Source organism: Monodelphis domestica, chromosome 8 (genome assembly GCF_027887165.1).
Source record: "Monodelphis domestica isolate mMonDom1 chromosome 8, mMonDom1.pri, whole genome shotgun sequence".
Taxonomy (NCBI): domain Eukaryota; kingdom Metazoa; phylum Chordata; class Mammalia; order Didelphimorphia; family Didelphidae; genus Monodelphis; species Monodelphis domestica.
Window position 1 is genome coordinate 75,326,041 of NC_077234.1, and position 24,806 is coordinate 75,350,846.

The window sequence follows — 24,806 nt, forward strand, 5'->3', positions numbered from 1 at the left end:
ACAAAAGGTGAGGGTTTAAAAAAAAGAAAAGATTTCTTCTCTTGACTGGGTTGTTTAAATATGGTTACAGCTTGTTTTTTAGGACACTAAATTTCAACTCAGGAAGATGGATTTCTAATCTCACCTCAGACACTAACTATGTGACCCTGGCTAAGTCTCCCAACCTCTTTGGAACTTCTATTTGCCTCAGTTTCTTATCTACCAAATGGGGACATAGTTGTAAAGAAAATTGCAAACCATTCTAGTATCTTTGCCAAGAAAACCTCATAGATAAAAGTCCATGAGGTCATATAGAGTTGGACCTGACTAAATGACTGAATAACTATATATACACACACACACAACTTCATACTCTAGTAAACTGTTATGATATTGTCAGCAAATCCTATCTTCTGAAGCTAGTGCTGTTGAATTCTTCCCTTGTGTTTCATGCATGTTACCTAGTAGAGATCTGTAGATTTGTGGATTCATACTCATCTTCTTGAGTTCAAATCCAGATTAATTTACTCTAAGCCTTGTTTTCCTTAGTTTCCACATCTGTCAAATGAGCTGAAGAAGGAAATGGTAAATCACTCTAGTATCTTTGCCATAAAACCCTAAAGGGGGATATGAAGACTTGTACATAACTGAGAACAACTGAACTATAATAAAATTGTGATTTCACATGGAGAACCTAACACAAGGTAATGACCCTAAATAGAGAAGAATCCTGGGCCATGAATTCAAATCATTAAATAATGCCTTAGTATATATGTTTAGGGAATAATCTGGGCCAAAGTGCTAGCATATAGTAAGTATTTAATAAATGCTTCCTTGCTCAATAACCTTAAAAAACCAAAATAATAGAACTCAAGAAGATTTTCTCAATCACATTCAACAATGTATTAAAATTCAAGCTAGAAATCTCAGGATTAACTCTGAATTCATTGGCTCAGAAGATATAATAGCAGTTCAATTAGGAGAAAAGTAATTGTGGCCAGAGTCAGTACTGGGCAATATTTTCTGTGTCATGCCTCTCCTAAAGCAGATGATAAAGAAAGGTAAGAAGATGCAAGACAAGTCATACTGGCCTGTCAAGGGTCCCACCTAATTCCTTCTGACGCGTCCTATGCAGGTGACACGTTCTTGAAGGTGTGGATAGGCAGTTAATTTCATGTAGAGTAGGAGGTGTGTTTTGCTTTTTTTTTTTTTAACAGTGAGAACATTATCTGAATGATATTCATTCTCTTTAGGGCTTAACACAATGCAACTCATAGCAACTGGATATTATTCTTGAATAAGCAAAAGCCAAAGAAGCCTCTCTTTCTTTCTCTCTGGAAGTAAAGCTCATCAAGAGTTTCTGTTGCATGAAAATTTAGTGGAAGAAGAGGAAAAACCCAGAGCAGTACTGTGGATTTCTGTCTTGTCCCCTTCCCATCAAAGCTATGCCTTGAAGAGGGTTCAATCCTGCTGGACACTGCAAGTGGGACAGCGAATCCACTAAATATTTCACTTCCCAGGAGTGCTGGAAAAGAAAGGATTGTTTCATCTGGTTGTTTGAAAGATGGCTTCACAATTCCATCAACTACGGATTCTGGTGTGGAAGAATTGGTTAGGTGTCAAAAGGCAGCCGGTGAGTAGAAGATGGGGTGATTTTTTTAAGGCAGTCTTGCCAACAGGAGGCCAAAAGCAAAGACTTGTGAGGAGTTCTCTAAGGAGAAGAGCAAGTTCTTTAGAATCATTCCTGTATCTCTTTGTAGTCAGTAGGACAAGCCTAAACATGAGGGAGGAAAAAAAAAAAGCTCAGTTTTCCATAGACTCAAATAATCAGGCAATGTATTACCTCAGCAAAGGGAGACATTATCCATTTTGTTATTACTTAGTATGGTGTTTCTAGAAACCAGGCTAAACCAAGTATGGTAGATCTGGGGATGATTTCATTTCAGGCTTATGTGCTTTTGAATATTTACATACAAATTCAGTTAGAAATTGGATGAATTTAAGGAATTCAGTGATTCTTCCCACCAAAGGCACTAGGTAAAAAGAATAGACTTGAAAATAAATTAGGAGTAAGATTTGGTAGTTTATTGGTCTGAGGAAAAATTGGGGGGGGGTGAAATAAGGACAAATTAAAATCAAGACTTTGAAAATAGGATAAATGAGTTATCTTAGAACCAAAAATATGTTCTATAGAAAGCTCAAATGAAAAATCAAGATGTTCTTACTGAGTTACCATAGTCTATTTTCCTCATGATGTTCATTGCAAAATCTGTTTCTGTTCTTACACTGATGTTTACTTTTCAAATTATAGAGTAGGATATTAGATTCTCTCCAGATAGTATCCCTGGAGATTGGGAGTGGAAATGGCTTGTGCTTACTATGTGTCACACATTGGGAAGACTATTTGAAAACCTGAGAAATTCCAACTGGGAACTCTATGGGCTTTGGCCAAGTACAGTATTTTTTCAACTTTTGTTGAAAAACTAACAATAGCTAGTTTGTGGATTATGAAAATCAAGCACTGATATGTGCCCCTTTTTTTCTAGCTATTTTTTTATGTGATGGCCAGCATATTAAATAAGTACTGGGGTATAAATCTTAAGTATGCCAAGAGAAGAAGGTAACTGTCCACTTGACTTTCTGATCATGGTTGAGGAAAAGATGCTGAAAGGAAATGTATTTTTCATTCTATTTGAATGTAAATGTGGAATTATAAAGTTATTAGAAATTTTCTGACTTCTTTACATTGGAACAAGCACCAGAAATAATCCCTTTTGTTTGTCATGTGGCAGCTACCATGGATAAACTGGCAGTTGTCTAAGGGCAAGCTTTAACTTTTTAAAAGGGTTGTGCTAAAAATTATTCATAACAATTGTTTGTGCTCATGTGTGTGTGTTTGGATGAAGGTTTGCATGAAACAAAGCTTTTAGAGAAAAGATGAAATACTTAAGGAGAGTCCTTCTTTAATCCATTGCCTCCATGATTATTAAGGTCTATTAATAATGGTCACTAGCATTAATAAACTGACCATTGAATCTTTCTTATAACCTGAGAGACCCATGAATATTACCCACTGGCAAGACATATTCACAAAGAAGAGATTCTCCTGGTCACTGTGCCTTTTGACATTTTAAGAACAATATCTCTCCTTATCTTGAAAGTTGTTGTTGTCTTTCTATATTCTAGAACCAACATGTAAGGCATAGTAGATTGCATATTAGACAGAGTGATCTCAGTAGTGACCCAAAGGGTGAAAGGAGTCAAGGTGTCATAGTTGAATGGGAGGAGAGAAAGGATCTGGAAACAAGTGGGTGCAATGAGGTTTGATGAGAGGTGAGAAGGTTAAGGGAATAGAATGAGAGAAAAAGAGACAAAATTTATAATACTGCCCCTATATCATTATCTCACTAATATTTCATTTTAAAATAACTACCCTTGAAGCAGCTTCTGAAAGTGTTGTCTTCAGAAAGTCTTTGGAAAGCCCATACTTTTTATGTGGGAAAGAAAAACATTCAAATCAGTAATTCATTAGCTTGGATTAATTTGCATGATATCATGGGGTTACTTGGGAAGATCTGGTCTTAAAGGAAATTGACCAGTTTTGATGAGGAGAAGACCAAGGAAAGGCATGAGGTACTGTTAATGGAGAAAAAACTTGGGTGAGTCACTACAAGGAAAGTCCCTGATGAACTATAGGGCAGTTAGAGAATTAGTTGCTTGGAGGAGGATGTAGTAGTAGTGCCTTTCAAGGAAGAAACCCTGAAAGGAGATACATTTTATCTACATCATAGTTATAGTCTTCACTCTGAAGACAAAGGATTTCAGCATTTTGGTGATGTATGTTTATACCTGTTAGATAAGTTGTAGGGGACTATTTTTATTTTATCAATAAGGGAATTCTCCATCTATTATTCATTTATCAATACTATTAGCCCCAATGCAGTGGTCTTTTAACTTAATTTAGAATAAGATTTGAATTCAAATCCATTTTATGTTCTTATTAGCAGAATGATATAAGGCAAATAAATGCAACTCACTGGGTCTCAATTTCCTTATCTGTATTAGTAGGACATTGGACTAGGGATCACTTCTCAGGTTCATTCTATTTCTAGATCTTTAATATCATATCTCCATTTTCCCTTCAGAAGATTGATGATTTGGTGGATCTTCTGTGCCAATTTCTCTACTTAGTCTCTTTTTTTTGTGTGTTCTTAATCCTTACCTTCTGTCTTAGAATCAATACTGTGTATTGGTCCTAAGACAGAAGGGTAGTAAGGCTAGACAACAGGAGTTAAGTGATTTGTCCAGTATCACATAGTTAGGCCAAATTTGAATCCAGGACCTCCTATCTCTAGGTCTGGCTCTCCATCTACTCAGCCACCTATCTACCCCTCCTCTCTCCTTGTTCTTTCCACTCTTTGAGTTTATGCTTAGGGGACAACAGGCCCCAAATATAGAAAAGTCTTTTAAAAGCTCTTTTCTAGAGACTAGAATTTAATTTAGACATTTGGAGTCAAAAGAGGATTATGAAATGGATGTCCCTGTCCTCTTATAGTGATGTGGTTGCCCTACTGGCATATAAATCTCCCTGTCTTTTGTGTTAGAAAAAGGATATCAGATATTGTTCTAAATCAGTGGTGTCAAACTCAAAGAAAAAGGACCTACTAAACTATATATTAAGGATTCCTAAAGGCTGCCTATTAACTTAGAAAATCACATATGTATTCATTTTAAATATTTCCCAGTTTCAATTTAATATGGTTTGGACCACATTTGGGAGATTATGGGCCATGCTTGTGTTACCTCTATTCTAGATAGATCTGTGGGCAGATTGATAGTAGTCAATGTGTTCTCTACTATCCCCATATCCATGTACTCAGAGATTCTTGGGGATTAACTGAAAAGCTACAGTTAATCCTCAAGGAACACTGTGAGATAGAAGAGAATGAGAAAGTCTGAGATCCAGTCATAGGATCAACTAATCAAATATTTTATTAAGCACCTACTCTTTGTCAGGCACTAGGATTAATACTGGAACCTCCAGGTTCTACTGAGTCAAGTAAGTACATACATTTATTTGAAAACAACAGAGAAAATCAAAATAAAAGTAGGTGAATTTGATTGGAAAAGAGAATATTGGGCAGTACTACTAAGCTCTATTTAAGGTTAAGGAATGTCAATTTTTCTGCTGACTGTCAAGACTGACAACCAATGAGCAAGTTACTTTTCCTCCCTATGACTCAGTTTCTCCACTTAGAAGATTATTGGATGACTTGGCCTCTTAGGAATTTTCTACTTAAATGCTCCACTGCAATCAAAAGCCATCTCTTTTTTTGGACATTGGGAAGCAAAGAGTAATAATTCTAATTCTTTTTTGGTTCTGTTTTGTTTTGTTGGCATGTACTTTACACTCAATAAATATTTGGTGATTGATTGAAAGAAAGGAGAAAAGAATTGGAAAATAAGGAAACTTCACAGATAAAATTAGGGATGTTGGAGAAGAAAGGGAAATGGAGAGGTAAAATTGCGCATGGAAAAAGTGAAGACAACTTGAAAAACTGAAAATGGTGAAAAGGAAGCATGGAAAAAGGCATGGGATAGATGAAAATCTTGGTACTGTTATCATGCTTTCTAATCTATCCACAAACATGTTTAAATAAGCATGATTTCTGTCATGGTCCTAAATTGTGTCACTCTATCAATTTTAGAATTCAATTAATAATGAAATTGAACTGTAGCTGAAAACCAAGAGCTATATATATACCCTTATCTCATTATCCTAATGCCAACTTGTGGTATGGGTACTACAGGTGTTATTTAGTTCCCTTTTACAGGTAAATAAACTGAGGCTTAGTGAAATTATGATTTATCCATAGCCATTCTAACAAAAAATGCCGGATTTGAAACAAGGATTTTCTTGACTCTAGGTTCAGTATGTTTTCCACTATTTAGATATTAACTGTGCTTTAAAGAAAAACATTCATTAATTTTTTTTCAGAAGAGAAAGCTAAGGTAAAACAGAGTAAAATATAAAACATAGGAACAGGTTGTATAAGAAAAAGGGCAATGATAAAGGAGAAAAGAGACCAAACTATTGAGGGAACAAATTTATTCATTCCGGCTCCTTGAGGGCAGGGATTCTATTATCTCCTCCCACCCCCAAACAATACTGGGTGTTGGTTCCAAGGTAGAAGACTAATAAGAGCTAGGCAATGGAGGCTGAGTTGCCCAGGGTCACACAGGAAGTGTCTGGGGTCAAATTTGAACCCAAAACCTCACATCTCTAGGCAGAGCTTTCTTTCCAGAGTTATATGGCTGCGTTACTTTGACTCTTGCATCCCTAGTCCCTAACCTGGCACCTGATATGTCTCTGGAGCCTAATACATGCTAATCGAATTGGATCTATTTCATCCATTCAATCAACTATTATCAAATACATCTTATTTTTTTTGAAGATAGTCACTGCTAGGTTCTGAACAAATAGGATATGCTTTTAAATTGAAGAAGGAAACTAATTATAATAAAAATTCCTCAAACTGAAGATGACTAAGGCACCCAGAAACTTCTAGTTATTGTTGTAAATAGAGCTCTAGACCTACAATCAGGAAAACCTGAGTTCCAATTTGCCTTCAGAAACTTCCTAACTGTATGACCCTGGAAAAATTACTTAAGCTCTCTCTGCCTTAGTTTCCTCAACTGTAAAATGTAGATAATAATAGCATTTACCTTCCATGGTTGTTGGGAGTACAAAATGAGATATTTATCAATTCTTTTTAAGTGCTATGATAATTATATTAAATTAATTACCTCATTTTACAAGAACTCAACACATGTGAATTCAGGTATATGACATTGGCAGATGAAAAAAAATAAAAGCAGAAAACCAAAAAAACTTAATTACGCACTAAATCTGCACCATTTTCCCAAGTGGCATAAAGTCTCATAGCAGTTCTTCCAATCACCGTCATTCTCACTCTGAGAAGTGTTAGTGTGAGTCATTACATTGTTTTGCCCTAAACATTAGCTCCACATCAGTCTTTGGAGTTCTTGCTTGGAACAAAATGTGTTCATGTCAGAGCAGTGTGTCTCTTGGTTTCATTGATACTATTTAATTATTAACAATGGCCCCAAAGTAGAAAAGTAGCGATGCTGGTACCTCTGATAAGCCCAAGTAAAGTTGTAAAGTGCCTAGGTATACTCGCTTAAGAAATACTTATTAAACAATTGCTATTAAGAGAGATCTTTGCCTCACTGGAAGGGTCTTAGAATGTAAAGTGAGTCCTACTGCAAATATTAAAGTACTATGTTAATGCTAGCCACTATTATTATTGCTAAAGTACATTTATAATACAGGTCTACCCAGGAATAGAACTGTGAAGAAAGACTAATAGACAGTTGTATGGATTGTCAAATAGAAGTTCAGTGGTTAGCTCTGACTGATAATAGCACCAACTCAAATTTGCATAATGCTTATGGTTGTTGATCAGTCATTTTTCAGTCACATCCTTCTCTTCCTTGACCTCTTTTGGAGTTTTCTTGATAAAGATACTGGAGTGGTTTGCCATTTTCTTCTCTGGCTCACTTTCCAGATGAGAAAAGTGAGAGAAACAGGGTTAAGTGACCTGCTCAAGGTCATAAACTAGTAAGTGTCGGAGGCCGGATTTGAACTCAGGAAGATGAGTTTTTCTGAGTCTTGGCACTCTATCCACTCTGACACTTTGCTGTATAATGTTTACAACTTAACAGTGATTTTCTTGTAGTGACTATGATGTAGACAAATCAAGTGTTACTATCTCCATTTTAGAGGAAACCGGGACTTAGAGAATTTCCATGAGTTCCCCTTATACATACAGTGACAGAGGCAGGACTTAAACACAGGTTTCTGACTTGGTTCAGGACTCCATCCACCATACTATGCCTTAGTGGAAAGAGTAGGCAGGATCCAAAGGGCACAGAGTTTGGAAAAATATTTACTCTCTGGTCCTTCTGAGCCAGATGACTTCTTCCTCTTGTGTTAATCATCAAGGTGTACTTTTACCTGTTGGAGAGGTTACAGAGATTGTTGTCTGCTGATCTAAAAAGCCAATTCATAATTTTATGCCACCATTTACTCTAAATGATGATGAAATGCAATAAGCATCAGGATTATGTTAGACACTATGATATGATATGATATGATATAACATAACATAATATAATATAATATAACATAATATAATATAATATACCATAACATAATATAATATAATAGGATATAATATAATATATGACATAGTATAGTATAGTATAGTATAGTATAGTATAGTATAGTATAGTATAGTATAGTATAGTATAGTATAGTATAGTATATCTGTTAGGCACAGCCTTCAGTCTCCTTGGAATTACTATCCAGGTAGAAAAACAATAGAGAATAGAAATACATTCCAGGAGGAGGTGGGTAGCAATAAAGAGGCTTATTTAATGAGGTGCTTATTAACAACAGGAAGTAGTCATGGAGATGGCTAAGTGTTTGTAAGCTGAAAGACAACAGGAATGAGGCACAAGATGATCTTGCTTAAAGAAAACTCATCTTAAAAGGACATACCAGAGAATGGCTTCCAATCTTGGTTAGAAACTGAATCTAGGTCTCTTCCACTGACCTTAGGACAAGTAATTTACTTCAATTATTAGCCATTAGCATAATTTAGGTAGCCCTTCAATAAAACCTTATTGAGACTTCACTATCACAGGAATGGGAACTTGGGTTCTCAAAAGTTATGCCCATAAGCCACCAACTGTGTCATTTAAACTCAGTGGAAACCCTTTGAGTGAAGTTCTGGAGATGGACTGGGATAGGAGTCTGTCTAAAATATTATTAGTCTTACTAAGCTCAGAGAGGTTTTCCAGCAGTTGATGGATATTTTTCAACCATAGTGATTCAGAAAGATCATTTCTTAAAGGATAGAGGAATTGTGGTTTGAAATGGTCAGAGGAGCAACCCATTCATGAAACTGAAAATACTACAGTAATTTAGCATTTTCATATCTTAGGGTAAATTATTTTGCTATTAGCTTTTCTGTTAAGCAAATGATTTGCAACTTATTAATACCCTGATATTTAAAATTCTTTTTTTGAGTTTTTCCCTTACCTTGTACCATACTCTTTGATAGCTAAGAATCTTCTCTGGGTTTTTCCTTCGATCTTCATGATCAACTGGAAAGTTGGGTGGCCTAGGCCCTAGTGCTGGTTGATGTGGGCCTAAACCATAGGTGAATTAAAATAATTAGGACCTGCCCACATCAAGAACAACCCTAGGAGGTAGCTGTTACAGATAAAGTAACTGAGGAAGAGAGATTTTGAATGACTTTACCAGGGCTACACAGCTGGTAGATGTCTAAGGTGAGATTTAACTTCTGGTCTTCCTTTTTTTTTTCTTTCCTTAAACCCTTAACTTCCATCTTAGAATCAATACTGTGTATTGGTTCCAAGGCAGAAGGGTGGTAAGGGCTAGGCAATGGGGGTCAAGTGACTTGCCCAGGGTCACACAGCTGGGAAGTGTCTGAGGCCAGATTTGAACCCAGGACCTCCCATCTCTAGACCTGACTCTCAATCCACTGAGCAACCCAGCTGTCCCCTGGTCTTCCTAATTATGAGTCTAACACTCTTTCCCACTATACTACCTGTAGCATAGGGTACTGGTCTAAGAGATAAGACCTAGTTTCCCTGATACATTATCTTGAATTTGTCATTATTATAAATATATTATTATTATATTATATAATGACATATAATTATTATATAATCATACATTATCTTAGTTTGTCAACCTCTATGGACCTAAGTTTCCTTATCTGTAATATTTTAGAAAATAATATTATCATTATTGGGAATAGATAAGAAGTATCTTAATGGGGAAAAGTATGTTATATAAATATGATTGAAAGTATACATGATTTCTATTTCAAAATCATTGTTTGCTAAAACATGCTACATAATAAAATACATTTTAAAACAATGCCAACAACAAAAACATTGCAACAAAAACATGGAAAAAAAGGGGAATTGAACAAGATAAGCTCTAAAGTACATTCCAACCAAAAAAACCTCCATGATCTCACTTTTTTAGAATGTCAAGTTTCCATTACATAAATCATGAGGAATCTTATCTTCTTCATCTGACAACGAGACCACACACATACTTACTTCCTGAGATGATTTTGCTCAGAGTAAATAAGAAATAGCGAAAGAAGCAACGAAGAATGTGTTTTATATGGGGAACTTTGGAAGTTCTTTCTTTCCAAAGTATAAATCAAAAATATTGATTACCAATTAGAAGAAGGCAAAGATTGAAGTTTGGCAAGTGACTGTCTATTCAATTTTGTTGATGTTTAGTCATTTTCATTCACGCCTGATTATTTGTGTCCTCTTTTGGGGTTTTCTTAGCATCAATATTAGATTGGTTGGTCATTTCCTTCTGCTCATTTTTCAGATGAGGAATCTGAGGCAAACGGGGTTTAGAACTTGCCCAATGTGAGGCTATATTAGTGAAAGTGGAATGGTAGTGGACAGAGAGGTGGCTGTAAAGCTAGGAATGCCAAGACTCAAATACAACTCTAACATACTACCTATGATATTGGACAAGTCACATAAGTTCCTAATGTTCCAGACTATAAGTCTGGAACTTGCATACTATAAATTGATGAGAAGGTGCCAGCTTGCATTGATAGAGAAATTTCCCTCATCTGGGAGTTCCCTATACCAATGAAATTATAAGTTCAGTACCTCCTCTCCCACTTCATGAAAGTGTAGTTTACAGGGCAAAGGAGGTTATGTTGTATCTTGGGCTGGTTAGAACCCGTCTGAAAGATTGCATTCAGTTCTGGGCACCATAATTAAGAGAGATATTAATGAATAAACTCACTGGCAAGTAAAGGAATGTGATATAGTGAAGGGTCTAGAAGCTGTTATATGAAGATAAAGAAATTGAGAATGTCTAGCCTGAAGAAGAGAAGAATTACAGTGACTAAAGTCATTTTTAATAATAGAATAGAGTATCATGTTCAGTAGGGGGCTTTGCATTATTGGAAGAATTTTTGAAGGGCAAAGTTAATAAAATAATTATTATATTAAATAACACTAGATATTATTAGATATTTAATTCTCTCATAGGTAGAGGTTAAATAGAGGCTGGATGTCTAAATATTATTAAATTGGAGTAGAGATCAGTCTAGTTGATACATAAGATTCCTCCTAACTCTACTATTATTTTATGGAGGATTACGATGTATCTAAGCCTTTTACTTTTAGAAGACTTGGGGAAAGGTATGCATATTGGAATTTATTGTCAATCGAAATGTGTGTTGAAACTGTATCTTGTTCTGGTCTCCTTTACCACCACCACCCCTTCTAGTCAGTATAGTAAGTTGATAAGTAACCAGTATAAAGAGGCAATAGCAGGAAGTAAGATTGCAAAGGGGAACATGGAAGTCCCAAACAAATTTATCCAAAGTTCAAAGGAGCATAATTTACACATTTTATCATATAATAATCAAAAGTTACATCTGGTTCTACGTACTAATTCAGTGGAAACTGCCAGACTTATGGAAATCTCAGACAAGTTCTAGACATCTACAGTAAGACCAATAGAACACCAAAAAGGGCTGATAATATGGACACATTAACTTTAGTTTTGTAAACTTTAAGATGGTATGAATATGTTAGTGAACTAACCTAAAAAAATCCTACCAAAATAAAAACTCAAACTCTTGCCCACTGGGTCCTCTTCCATCTCCATAGGGTTCAAGCTGCCCAATGCTCTCAACTCTCTACTCCATGGCTATATGAGTGATACTCTCTGTCCTTCCCCCTCTCTATCCTCTTCCTCACATTGCCTTCCTTACCTGTCTCATCTCCTATCCCCACTCTATCTACCTCTATACCATTTTTGCTGTTTGTTTCTATATTTTCTTTGTTTTTGTTTGTTTGTTTGTTTTGCCTTCACACCATCTGTGTGCCTAATTAAAGTGAATGCCCCTTCATTCTACCAGTTGTGGTCTGTTCAAGTGAGCATCCAAAGAATGTGTGTCCCTGACATAATTTCATAATTTCAAAAATTAATTATCAATTCAAAATGTTATACCAGTCAGCACTAAAGAGAAATTTCCATGTTTAAGATATTCAGAATAATATGAGAGCAGGGGTCACCAGGATTATTTAAGTATACAAATAATATCCCCATTTCATTTTATAATTGATGTAAAAGTTTTCTGAATTCTCTTTCTATTTCCTCTTTAAAACTCCAACCCATCCCCAAGTCTGACTCTACTTGCCATTAGTAAAAGTGTTATGGCTATTGCTGATGTGGTGAGTACAAAATGAAAGAATTAGACAGGCATGTGAGAACTGGAACACAGTACTGGAGTTATTGGTTAAAACTATAGTCATAGAACTAATACTGACCAGTTCTAAATATAAGTTGGAACTATGTGAGATTCCCAACCAATTAATTCATCAATTAACAACATTTAGTCAGTTCCATTTAATAAATAGCTGATTTAACAATAAATGTTCCAGGCATCATCCTCTTGTTTTTAAGATATAAGTACAAAGAACCAAAGGATTCCTACTTGAGAGGAACTTACATTCTAATGGGGAAGGCAAGTCAAGGAATTGACATGGTGATTACTGGTATTTATGAGAAAGAATATCAGCAGTAAGAATTCCTTTGGAGAAGCAGCATGATATAATAGGAAGAGCACTTTACCAAGAGTCTAAGAAACTGGATTCAAATCTTAACTCTGAAACTACTGTGATATATGTCACTTCCTCCTCGTTAAAATGAAGAGGATTGACTAAATTACCTCTAAGTTTCCTTCCAGACTCAAGTCTATGCTTCTGTAAGCCTAAATTTCAAGATTCTCCTTGATCCCTTTGAAAGCCTACATAAGAATGGCAATTCTAAGGTTGGATTAAAATTCCAATATTGGTAAACACCAATGATGTCAAACTCATAGAGCCGCAAGGTTCTTCATAAGAATCCCTGTGGACTACATGTTGATTTAATTTTAAAATATCATGTTAATCTGTATTTTACTTTTGTTAAATATTTTCCAATTATGTTTTAATTTTGTTTGGGCTACACTCAGTAGGGTTGTGGACTGAATAAACATGTTTGACAACTTTGGACAGAGACTTAAGCTTGACCCAGTTGCCTATTTGTTTACGTATGGCTTTACCTACCTAAAGCTTAGCACAATGCTTGGCACATTAGAAAGTTCTTAATAAATGTGTCTGGACTGGCTGACTGACTATTCCTTGAAACAGACCCAGTCAAATTTTATTTTCTCATAGGGGAACCTATCCTTGGTAGAGTATTCCACTTGGTGCCTTAGTGCATCTAAGTGATCATTTATATCTCTAACTTCTCCTTACTCATATTTTTCCATATTTTAATATTTCTTCATTTTCAAGACATGCAGAAATGTTTTAAAATGGGACAGGAGGGAATGGAACCCTGGAGAAACATAAAGATTATGATAGACACAAAAAGCACAACAAAATGTTTCCAGCACATATACTTTGAAGTTAGATGCCAAGGGCCTGTGGATTTGAAACACCAAATAACAAATCCATGGGGATGATATAGAGGAATTAGTTTTTAGTTTAATTATGATGTTAATTAAGGATTTCCTCCAAAAAATCTGAAGTAACCTTGATTTAATACCTAAGACTTTATCTTCCACAAAATATACTGCCCAAATACATAACTCATAGATTTAATGCTTGAGTGTCTACAGGGTTCTGGGTACCAAGTAGACCTCCAAGTTATTTATGATCAAGGTCAGCTTGCTTTGCAAACAATGCTGTTGTCAGGAAAATATTAATTTAAATTTTTTTCAACTTCGCATTTAAATTGCCAGCCTTCCCATTATTAAATACACAACATACTTGACTCTGAACAGGTCTTTTTTGACCTAAGGATCCTAAGGGAAAACTCAGGACAATAGGTTTCCTCATGATATTTCTGGTGGTTCTTGACTTTAACAGTATTCAGACAAGTTAAAGCAGTTTGATTCTGTATTCTGGTTAGTTTATATTTAAAAGCATATCTAAAGCAAACTTAAAAACTTATGAAAATGGCAAAATTGACAACCAGAGCCAGTCAAAAAAGTGGCTTAATTGGTGTGTTGTTCCCTATCTTATTTGAATTATTATGTTCATTCTCAAAATCTTATGAGGTATTATTGCTTGGAAAATGAAGAAGAAATCATTAATATTATGAAAAGAATTGCCTGAGGGTGGCAAAAAGTTTAATGAATTGTCTATAATTATGTAGCTAGGATGGTCAAAGGTAGGACTTGAATCCAGGTTAATCCAAGATTTGCCCAGTAATCCATCATTACCGTGCTGTCTCTCAGAGATTCAGTAAGTTCAGGAAAGGGTGTGTTTAAATAAAAGAAGATGTCATAGGTTGGAAGCACTGATATTTCCAAGAGAATGTCTTTGGGCTGTGTCTCCATCAGGGTCTGAGCAAAGATGATGGTCAAGATGTTATTATACCGTATATTTTTCTAGCACTTAATAACCAAGTATTTATTAAGTAGCTATGACACACTGGGCACATTGCTAGGTACTTGAAATACAAATACAAAAATTAAGTAATCCCTGCCCACAAGGACCTCCCATTTCATGGGTTTTCAAGCTTGCTTTTCTATACAATATTACATTTGAGATCCTTAGGAAGTACTTGCTTCTGACCCAAATTCAGAGTGTGTATAACCTTGGCCAAGTGACTTAGAATCATAGAATGTTATATCAGAATTGGACCTTGGGTGCTAATTAATTAATTTGAATCTCTCATTTTACAGGTTATGAAAGGTAACAAAGTTCTTTGGTTGCATAACCTAAACTAAACTAGTTTTCTTGGTTCCCAGTTGAGCCTTCTTTTGGCCATCTTACTGCTATGCCATTGACTGAAGGAGAGAATATTAAAAAATGTGGCTGAAAATTTAGTTTGGCACCACATTGTGGAAGGCATTGAATGCTAGGCTGAAGAATTTGTATTTTATAGACCACGAGGAGTAATTGAAGGATTTTCTGCCAAAGAGTGATGTGATCAGATCCAGACATTAGAAATATTACTTGAGAAGTGAAGGATTTGTCATGGAGTAGAGAGAAATCAGAGGCAAAGAGACCCATTAGTGGGTTATCAGAGTAGTATGAAACAGCGTTTTTTATAGTTTTCCTATGTTTTTATATCTGCTGAGGCACTGTAGCTAATCTTTTTGTAAACACATTTTTCTACTGCTCCTTGTTATTAATTTTATAGGTCAATAAAATCATAAGCCGTTAGAGTCTTCCTGAGGGAATCTTCTTGGCATGGTGAGGAAAGACAGTTCAACCCACCTTGACTTTGAAATAATTCTCTCTAGAGAAGCTTCGGTGTCTTAGAAAGGATTGTGGTCACCCTTGTAGCCTTTTTGAAAGATAATTGACATACTTTAGGCCTCCCACATATTTATCATTAATAATTGATTACAGGTGGGAGGTAGGCAGATGTCTAGCCCTTGGTAGGGATGTATATCACATTCTGCAATTTTTTTGTCAGTCATTTTATGTGGTCCATCAGAATAATTAACATTTTTTACTATTATTTTACAGCTTTGGTCACTTGTCCTGATTTTATGGCCCGTCATTATTTTCATAATTCTGGCTATTACCCGGACAAAATTTCCTCCGATAGCAAAACCGACCTGTAAGTATCTCATCTAAATTTTCTTTTTTTATCATCTGGATTTGGTTTTAAATTCTCATGACTTCTATACCACCTTGGCATGTTGTTTCCAAATTTATTTCTTTTGAAAAAAAATTAACTCTCCCCACCCCACCCCCATGAGCTGTGGTCTTCCTCGGGTTATTTCAAATGAGCTAGAAGTTTGTCTTAGAAATCTTTACTCTCCTGGGGGGCAGTGAGGGAGGAAGTCCAAAGAGCCAAGCTATTTTCTGATTTTTAGTTATAAAATTTTGTTACATATGTATAATTGAAATTCAACTTGGGCTGTACAACATGAATCAGAATTTCTGAAAAGGATTATCCTCTACCTTTGCAACAAAGGCAACAAAGTAGAATTTGAAAAGATTTAGCAGGCAGCATTCAGATTGTTCCAATAGTTTCTCCTTATTGGAGCCATAATTAGAAATATTTGTGTTGTTGAAAATTCAGTGTGTGGGCTACAAGGAGGCAGGACATGCTGAAACTAGTCTGTACTAGAAGTAGAGGCAGTCTGTCTCCTAGAGAGTCTGGTCTGCACCCCTACAACACAGCTGATTGTTCCCAATATTCCCAGGACTAAGCAAAGCAATGAGGTTGAGCCTGGAAGAAGAGAACCAAGGAAATGCAATTCTGGGGGAGTCCATTTATGAATGTGTGAGAGATTGGGAGGGCTTGTGGAGAACAAGGAAGCATGGGTTTGTCCAGCTGGAGGGTGACTCTGTTGAGCAAGTACCTCAGCCCTTCTATGCCAGTGCCCTGAGGCAAAGCTCCAATCATAGCACCCTAGTTACACCTGATTGCTCTAAGTGTCCTTTTGAGAAGCATAAAATGTACTCAGTTTATCAGAGGGCTCAGGTGGCTAGTCAGACCTTTTCCCACAGGTTTTCCTATATTTTATTCTTTTTATTACATTACATTATATTATTTTATATCATATATCATGTTAAATTGCATGATTTATCTGAGATATACTAGACACTTGCAAAGGACATACAGAGAAAAATGCTTCATGAAACTTTTAGCTAATGTCAAGAGAGAAATACTACTTTAGTTAATTAATTAATTAATTTAAAAAACCCTTAATGTTAACACTAATTTCAAAGAGCAGTCAGAACTAGGTAATAGGGATTAAGTGACTTACCCAAGGTCACACAGGAAGTGTCTGAGGCTAAACTTGAATCTAGGACCTCTCAAGTCCAGATCTGGTTTCCTTATGTTTTTGGCTACATGTAGAAACAATTATTGACAATTGTTTTTGAACATTCAGGGATTCAGATTTTTCTCCCTCCCTCCAGTCCTCCTTTCCCTCCCCAAGGCAGTATATAATCTGATATAGTTTATACCAGTACTTTTATGCAATATGTATTTCCATATTGCTTACGTCATGTCAAATGACACAGATATAACACTTTTATAAAGTGATGTTTACCACTCAGACTTTGGCTAGTGTTGATCTTTCCTGGAGCCAACTATCTTCAACCAATTTCCTTATAAGACTTCAAAGCATGTAAAGAATATTCTTTATTATTAATTAATATTAATAAATAATAATAACAAATACTTCCTATTAAGGATCACAGATCTTAGAGCTATAAATAAGTGTTGGAGTTCAACTAATCCAATCTCCTCATTTTATGACAAAGTTACATGATTTAGTGAAGGTCGAGGGAGTTATAGATGCAGTATTTGAGCTCAGGCCCCCAGTTCTTTGTCTTCGAACCCAAGGACTCTTTCCACCATGCCATGTTGTTCTTCTAATGATGTGGCCCTAAAACATTGCAATGTTAAAAAAAAGAAAGATATGACTAAAGCAAATTGTGTTTCAAATAGACCAAGAGTATTTGCAGTGAAGTGGAATCTGTCAAAGAAATCATCACCATCTTTTGTTTATGTGTGTGTTCATACGTGTGTATAGATGGGCATGATAGCCATGATGTGAATATGGAGAGTTCAGTGGACTTGGGAAGAATCTTTTAATGCATTGTTTATTTATTTTACAATCTCTCAAATAAAAAAATACAATTTAGAATCACCTACTGAACTATTTCAGTGGGATGTGAAATTTTGTCAAGCTCTTCAGGGTAAGATAGTTTATGCTATTTTTTAAAACAAATACAGTCCATCTTAGCCATGGCTTATCAAAGATGGCTCAGGTTTTTAATGAAAATATGAAGTAATATAAATAAGAGGAAACATACTATAACAAGGAAAGTCAAAAGTCAAAAGACTCAAGTTCTTGTCTCACTACTTACTTATTGACTTTGTGACCTTGGGTAAATCACTTATCCTACTTGGGCATCATTTTTCTCACATAAAATGATGGGGAAGATCTAGATGAACTCTCAGATTCTTTTCTAGTTCTGGATTATGATCCTGTAAATTTTGGATTTTATTCATCACAATGTTACCTACACACATTTGAAAACCATCAATGTATATATATGTAATTTATTCTATAGAATATATGCTTGCTTACTTATAGATTTTTGACCCTTCCCCTCCTGTAATAAGTGCCTCCAAGGAGCTGACCTAGTTCACTATTTTGCAAAATATAAAAGCAATATTTTATGAGATGACAGACATGTTTCTAAGTCCTAAATCTAACAAGTGGAAATAACTTTTGCTTTCTTTTGTTTTAGAATTTAAAAATCCCAGTATTTAGGAATATAAATGCATGGACTCATCACTTGAATTTCTATGTACTTCAGTAAAAGGCAAATTATTATAAAAAGTATTTTAATACTTGAACATGTTGGGATTAGGTCAGTTTATTTTGGCAAATAGTATAAAACTACTATCTAATGGCTTTGGAGACTCTACAATTGACTAGTTGGTATCACTGTATGCTAATGGATTTCAGATTCAATGCTGTACATTGAAATTTGTATAAATAATTTTAAAAATGTATTTTTAATGTAGGCAACAGCTAAATGTGACAACTAAGGCCATATGTTAGATAGTCCAAGAAGTCAATTTGAGAAGACCAAAGTAATTTGATTCAATTTGCTATTTCTACTTGTTTTTTGCTTTTTGGAGAATTTTTAGTTGTATAAAATTCAGCTAACAAATCAGAGAAAGGAAGATAATATGTATGAGTGAACACTATTAAATAAGTCTGTTTCACTTGAAAGTTTTGACAAGTATGTGGAGAGAAACAGGAAAAGATCATGACATTCTATGGAAATAACTTTTAGGGATGCTAAAATTGGGTAATGTTTCTTATAGGATAGGAAGTCATTCAATTAATTTGAAGTGTGTAGGTATCTCTGTCTTTAACTATATTTTTGTGTCAAGAAATGAAAAGAAGGGGCAGCTGGGTAGTTCAGTGGACTGAGAGTCGGGCCTAGAAACAGGAGGTCCTAGGTTCAAATCTGACCTCGGACACTTCCCAGCTGTGTGACCCTGGGCAAGTCATTTGACACCCATTGCCTAGCCCTTACCACTACTCTTCTGCCTTGGAGCCAATAGACAGAAGGTAAGGGTTTAAAAAAATAAATAAATGTTTATAAAAAAAAAGAAATGAAAAGAAAATAATCCTCATTAATCATCATGAAACTGTTAAAATATAATGATAATAATTAATTAGTTGCATGGCTATTATCTTTCTTTCAGGTGTAGGAAAATACAAATTATAAGGTCACCATGCTATTCACTCAGTTCAGTAGTGTCTTGGCACATATATTGTAGTGTATAGCAATTCCTTCCTGACTCTAGCCCTTGTGTTCTATCCCCTGAAGCACCTAATTGCCCAGTCCCCTAATGGGGGTTTAGTTAATATTCATAAAACACTGTGTAAACATTAAAGCACCAAATAAATGCTAGTTATTATTATAATCGTTATTGTTAATCTAAATTATGTCTAGAGTTTTGGACTCATCAAGGAACTCATAATGTAAATGCTGGTGTGTGGATGATTTTTTCTTACATTTTATTACTGGATATGATTTTCTGGGAAAGTGTCTAGTATAGGATTTAAATTAATTTCCAACACTCCAAGAATCATATTTTTATGAAGTTTATTAATAATGACTTGAAGTAGAAGAAATAAAAAGGAAATAGAAGTAAAAAAAAAACCTTAATTATTTAACAAAATTAAAACCACATAACTAAGTTCTCTTTGCCTGCTTAAAAAGCCCATTCCACTAAAGCCTCAACAGGAAGAGAAGAGAGCAAGAGGTGGGGCTATACCAAATCTATATCCTTCCTACATTAGCATATAATGTAAGGAGAGTGGGGTGCTGGGAATTGTAGTTTTTAAGGTAACAGATTCTAATTACACAATTCCCCCTGTCATCCTTTGGGAGACTAGTCTCCCCAATGGTTCATTTAAACATAACTATCTTATACTTCTAAAGATCGAACTAAAGGTGCATACAATATTGCACTTTCTAAGAGGAAACTACAATATTTAGAGATAAGAGGGAAATAGAAGAGAGAGAAAGCAAAACCAATGTTTGTTAGGTGCATTGACAAAAAAGCCAATTAGGGGGCAGTCCCCTAATAAGTTTGCATTCAAAATAAATGTGTTCAACCCCCCACAGTTCAATTTTACTACATCCCAAAGTTCATTCTGGATCCTTTGGTGTAGTGTGCAGTTTCTGCAGGCATCTTCATGGCGCCTTCTCCAAGCAGTTCACTTTTTTGATTTGGGAAGGTAGCAAGTTTCTTTTCCTAAAATTACTCTCAAACAAGAAATTTTTTTATAAAAATAGAATTTTATGACAATTATACACTATTAATATCATGAATATTATAAAAGTTCTTTTAACATTTGCTGGAAAAAATAACTTGAAAATAGAGCCAGCTCAAGTTGAAGAGTATTCTGATGCCTGCCTGATTCCTGACACTCCATTATAGATTCTATTCTACTTTAGAATTACTGGTAAATCCAGTGAGATGCATATTGATTCCTCATAGTATATAGTTTAAAGCATTAGAATATGCAGTCTGAGAACTAAAAATCAGGAAGAGAACATTATATTATTTTCACTGTCTTAATCATGAAATGACACAACAGAGGGAAGAAGTCTATTTAATGGAACTTCACAGTTTTGTTTTGTTTTGTTGTCAAATTTTGGTATACTTTATAGTATCCTATTTCATCTTAATTTCAGTATGAATTGATGAAGCTATAGGGCTAAGTGCATTAATTACAGACTTTGAGTAGTTAAACCACAAACTAGGATTTGGGAAGGGGACAGTTGGGAGCCAGAAAAATGAAATTTAATCCTTAGACAAAGAGTCTACCTCATATTAGTAGCCAAGACAATGTAAGAAGGGGAGATGTATTCACATTATTGCATTGTGTAGTGGATAGAGAGCTCTTATTGGTACCTGAAAAATGTAGATTCAAATTCAAGCTCTGCTGCTTATTACCTGTGTGACCCTGGGCAAGTCACTTCACCTATGTAGATCTGTCTTCTGTTAAATAAGGTACTTGAACTAGATGACCTGTAAGTTCTTTCTAGATCTCATTCAATGATCCTGTGATTCTATCTTTGAAATGGGGATCTGAAAGAAAAACTTCAGAATGCTGAAAAGTAGAATTATTGGCTGAAATTTTTTCTGCTACAAAGGATTAGAGATCTAGAGATGGGCAGAAAGGTAAGTAGCAGAGACAATTGAACATTGTTTATCCTCTATCATGTTGCCTCCCTTGACTTCATCTCAGAAGAGAATATTTTGGGGGTCTTGTTGTGTATCCCCTCTGGGTTGTCAGAGATACGTTGGAAATCAGTTGTTTAGTCCTGTCTGAATCCTCATGACTCCATTTGGGACTGTTTTTAGTAAAGATACTGGAGTGGTTTGTCATTCCTTCTCCAACTCATTTTATAGATAAGGAAACGGAGACAAACAGGATTAAGTGACTTGTCCATGGTCACACAGCTAGTAAGTGTTTGGTGCCAGATTTGAAATCATGTCGTATCCATTCATCATCTACTTATCCTTACTGCATCAGCTTCCTAAAACCTGGCAAACAGGCTTTGAGTGCTCTGAGCACACATAAGGAAGAAGTTGGCAGAAGCACTGGATTTCAAAATATTTTAACCATTTATACTCATCACATGTAGTGACTTGTCAAAAGTCAAGAGTAAATGTAAGAGCTGATACAGCAAGTTAGGGAAGTGGAGGCAGCTGCTGCCTTCCTTGGATCCTAGAGTGAAAAAAACAATTTAGGCTAAGCTCAGCTGCACCCTAAGGCTGAGAGATTTCCCCTGAGTTGCATCTATGTCTGAGCAACGAGAATGCCCACACAAAAAGGCATTTAAATAACTTAATTATTCAGAGGTTGATTGTCTCTTTGTGGCAGGGTTGCCACCCATCCTGGTGTGACTCAGCAGCTTAGGGAATTGTGAGATTTCCCCATATTCCTGGCATAACCTTTGCCCCGCATATGCTCTCCTTTGTCATTAGGGATGCAACTAGACTCTTCTATGTGTACTATCTGGAGGTCAGGGTACCCACAGGGACACTTGTGACTTAAGAATTATCCAGGTCTTTTGTTACAACTTGTGCTTCTTTTTTTCCCTAGATGATCTTTGGTTGGTTTCATGATTCATTAAGTATGTCTAGCCCTTGGTAGGCACCAGGAGAAAAGAGGATTTAATCCACTGATTTTGCTTCTTGTTAGCAGCAATCATCTAGTGCTGAGTTGGGGAGAGCAGAGGGAGAACCAGACTATTGACTAAATGGAGGTTTGGGGAGCAAAAAACATCACCATGCATGATTGGCGACAAAGTTTTCTTGTGTTGAATTAGTTAATGAGCTGCCTATACCTTGGGAGGGATGAGGAAGCTAGAAAAACCACGTCAGACACATTATGTTTGGCTATTCCATTACTATGACCTTTTCTGTTCTACTTATGGGTGGGAAAAGAGGGGGAGGTGGGAATTCATGCAGAATATTTTGATCCTTCCATTGGGCATGATAGTAATAAAGTACTTCACGGTCCATAATTTCTATCATCAAGAGTAGGACTCAACAAGGAAATATGTATATATTTAAAAATGAATAATAATAATAAAACATTCATATATTGCTTTAAGGTTTTCATAGTGTCTTACAAATATTATCTCATTTGATCCTAGTTTGTAAATTTAGAATGCTGTATATTGTTGTTGGTAAGTCATTTCAGTCATGGCCAACTTTTTGTGACCTCATTTGGGATTTTCTTACCAAAGATACTGGAGCAGTTTGCCATTTTCTTTTCCAGTTCATTTTATAGAAGAGGAAAGTGAGATAAATAGGGTTAAATGACTTGCCCAAGGTAACAATTAGTAAGTAATAGAGGCCAGATATGAATATAGGAAGATGAGTCTTCCTGACTTCAGACCTGGTCATCAATCTATCTCACCACTTAGCTACTCAAAGTGCTCTATAAATGCCAGCTGAAAAAAGAAAAAACTCCAGTGCTTATACTTATTTACCTGTGTGACCTTGTGCAAGTTAGTCTCTTTGGTCCCCAGTTTCCTCATTCATATAATAAGAGGGGTGGACTAGATGGCTTCTGAGATTTCTTCTGATCCCATGACTTCTTTTGTCTCTCCGTTTTCTACCTTATTGCCATACTCTTGGTACATTGCTGAGGACAGAGAAGAGTTCAGTAACTTCTTGCTATTTATCAATTTGGAACATATTTTGGTACTCTGCATAGAGTGATGGCCATCTCCTGGAATCCACCCAGTAGTGGAAAAGAGAGATTTAATATGGATCTGAGAAGGATGATGAGCAGAGAGTACATTTGTGATATTACTTTGAGTTTGACCTTGACTTCCTTGATGCAAATAAAGTCTTGCTGTGTCTTCTGAGTTTTTGTTTTTTGTTTTTTTGATGCCATTGTTTAGGTAAAGGAAGCCACGAGCAAACCCCTTAGGAATTTCTGTAATGAGTATCTGTGCGTGTCCCTGAAAGATTTTTGTGTGGGAGAGACTTTACCATCTGGCTCTTGCCAATGAGAATACAGGAGAGACTTTACTATCTGACTCTTGTCTGGGAGAATCCGGGAAACACTGGAACAGTGTTTGGATACAATAACTGGATTAGTGTGTTCTGTCAGCAGCAGCTCTTATAACAATATGAAGCTAAATTCCATAAAACTTGTTAAAACTGAGACTAGGGATAGGGATTGAATCTGGGATTTTAATAGGACTAAGGAATTCCCAGGTGAAGAAAATCCCTCTACCAATGGCAACTAGGCACTTTCTCTGCAACTTTAAAGTATTAAAGTTATATGTATCACTAAACAAGGATTACATGGTCAATATATATCAGAAGTTGGACTTGAAACTAGGTCTTGCTGGCTTCAAAGCCAACACTATGCCATACTTCCAGAAATAAGACCTAAAACAAGCCTTCTTCATCTACCTGTGGCACATGGAAAAGTTTGGAAATGTAATGTGGATGGGACTTAAAAGCTATCTAACCATTAATGAAATCTGGAAGAGTTGCCTTGTGTAGCAATTCTTTTTCATTGAAATTCTGGGATTCATTTGGACACTTCAGATGCTTACACCCTGATATTAGTCACCAGGTCTAAAAAATTTCCCAACTAATGCTTTCCTAAATCCTGGGTAGCTAGGTGGTAAAGTGTCAAGCCTGAAGTCAGAAAGACTCATCTTCCTGAATTCAAATCTGGTCTCAGGCACTTAGTAGTTATGACCCTGGACAAGCCTTTTCTCTCTATTGATCTTAGTTTCCTTATCTGTAAAATGAGCTACAGTAGGAAATAGCAAATCACTCCAGTATCTTTGTCAAGAAAACTTCAAATGGGGTCACAGAGTCAGACACACTTGAAAATGTCTGAACAATAAATCCTGATACTCCCATATCAGAGAGAGATACATTCCTTACAGTACTGAAAATAAGAGCTTATAACAAAATGAAAACCAAGGAGTGCAAAATAATTCATATTATCATAGATTTAGAGCTGGGAAGGAGCTTAGATGTCACCTATCCAATCCTCACATTTTACAGAGGAGAAAAACGATGCCTGGAAAAGTTTAAACAACTTGTCTCTGAGTTAAACAATTCACAGCTAGTAAGTACTTTAGGAAATCTAAGATATGAGCCCAGGTTT

General features: G+C 35.7%; 1 protein-coding gene across 1 annotated transcript in view; it reads left to right on the forward strand.

Annotated features, from left to right (window-relative positions):
- The first annotated feature begins 1,199 nt into the window (after positions 1 to 1,199).
- The window catches only part of ABCA12 (ATP binding cassette subfamily A member 12), a 242,256-nt gene continuing 218,649 nt past the window's right edge, over positions 1,200 to 24,806 (forward strand). Inside the window, exons 1-2 of the mRNA XM_007501784.2 lie at positions 1,200 to 1,612; positions 15,619 to 15,712. Coding sequence (XP_007501846.1) covers positions 1,544 to 1,612; positions 15,619 to 15,712 — 163 coding nt within the window. The 5' untranslated portion in view covers positions 1,200 to 1,543. The remainder of the gene's footprint in view (positions 1,613 to 15,618; positions 15,713 to 24,806) is intronic.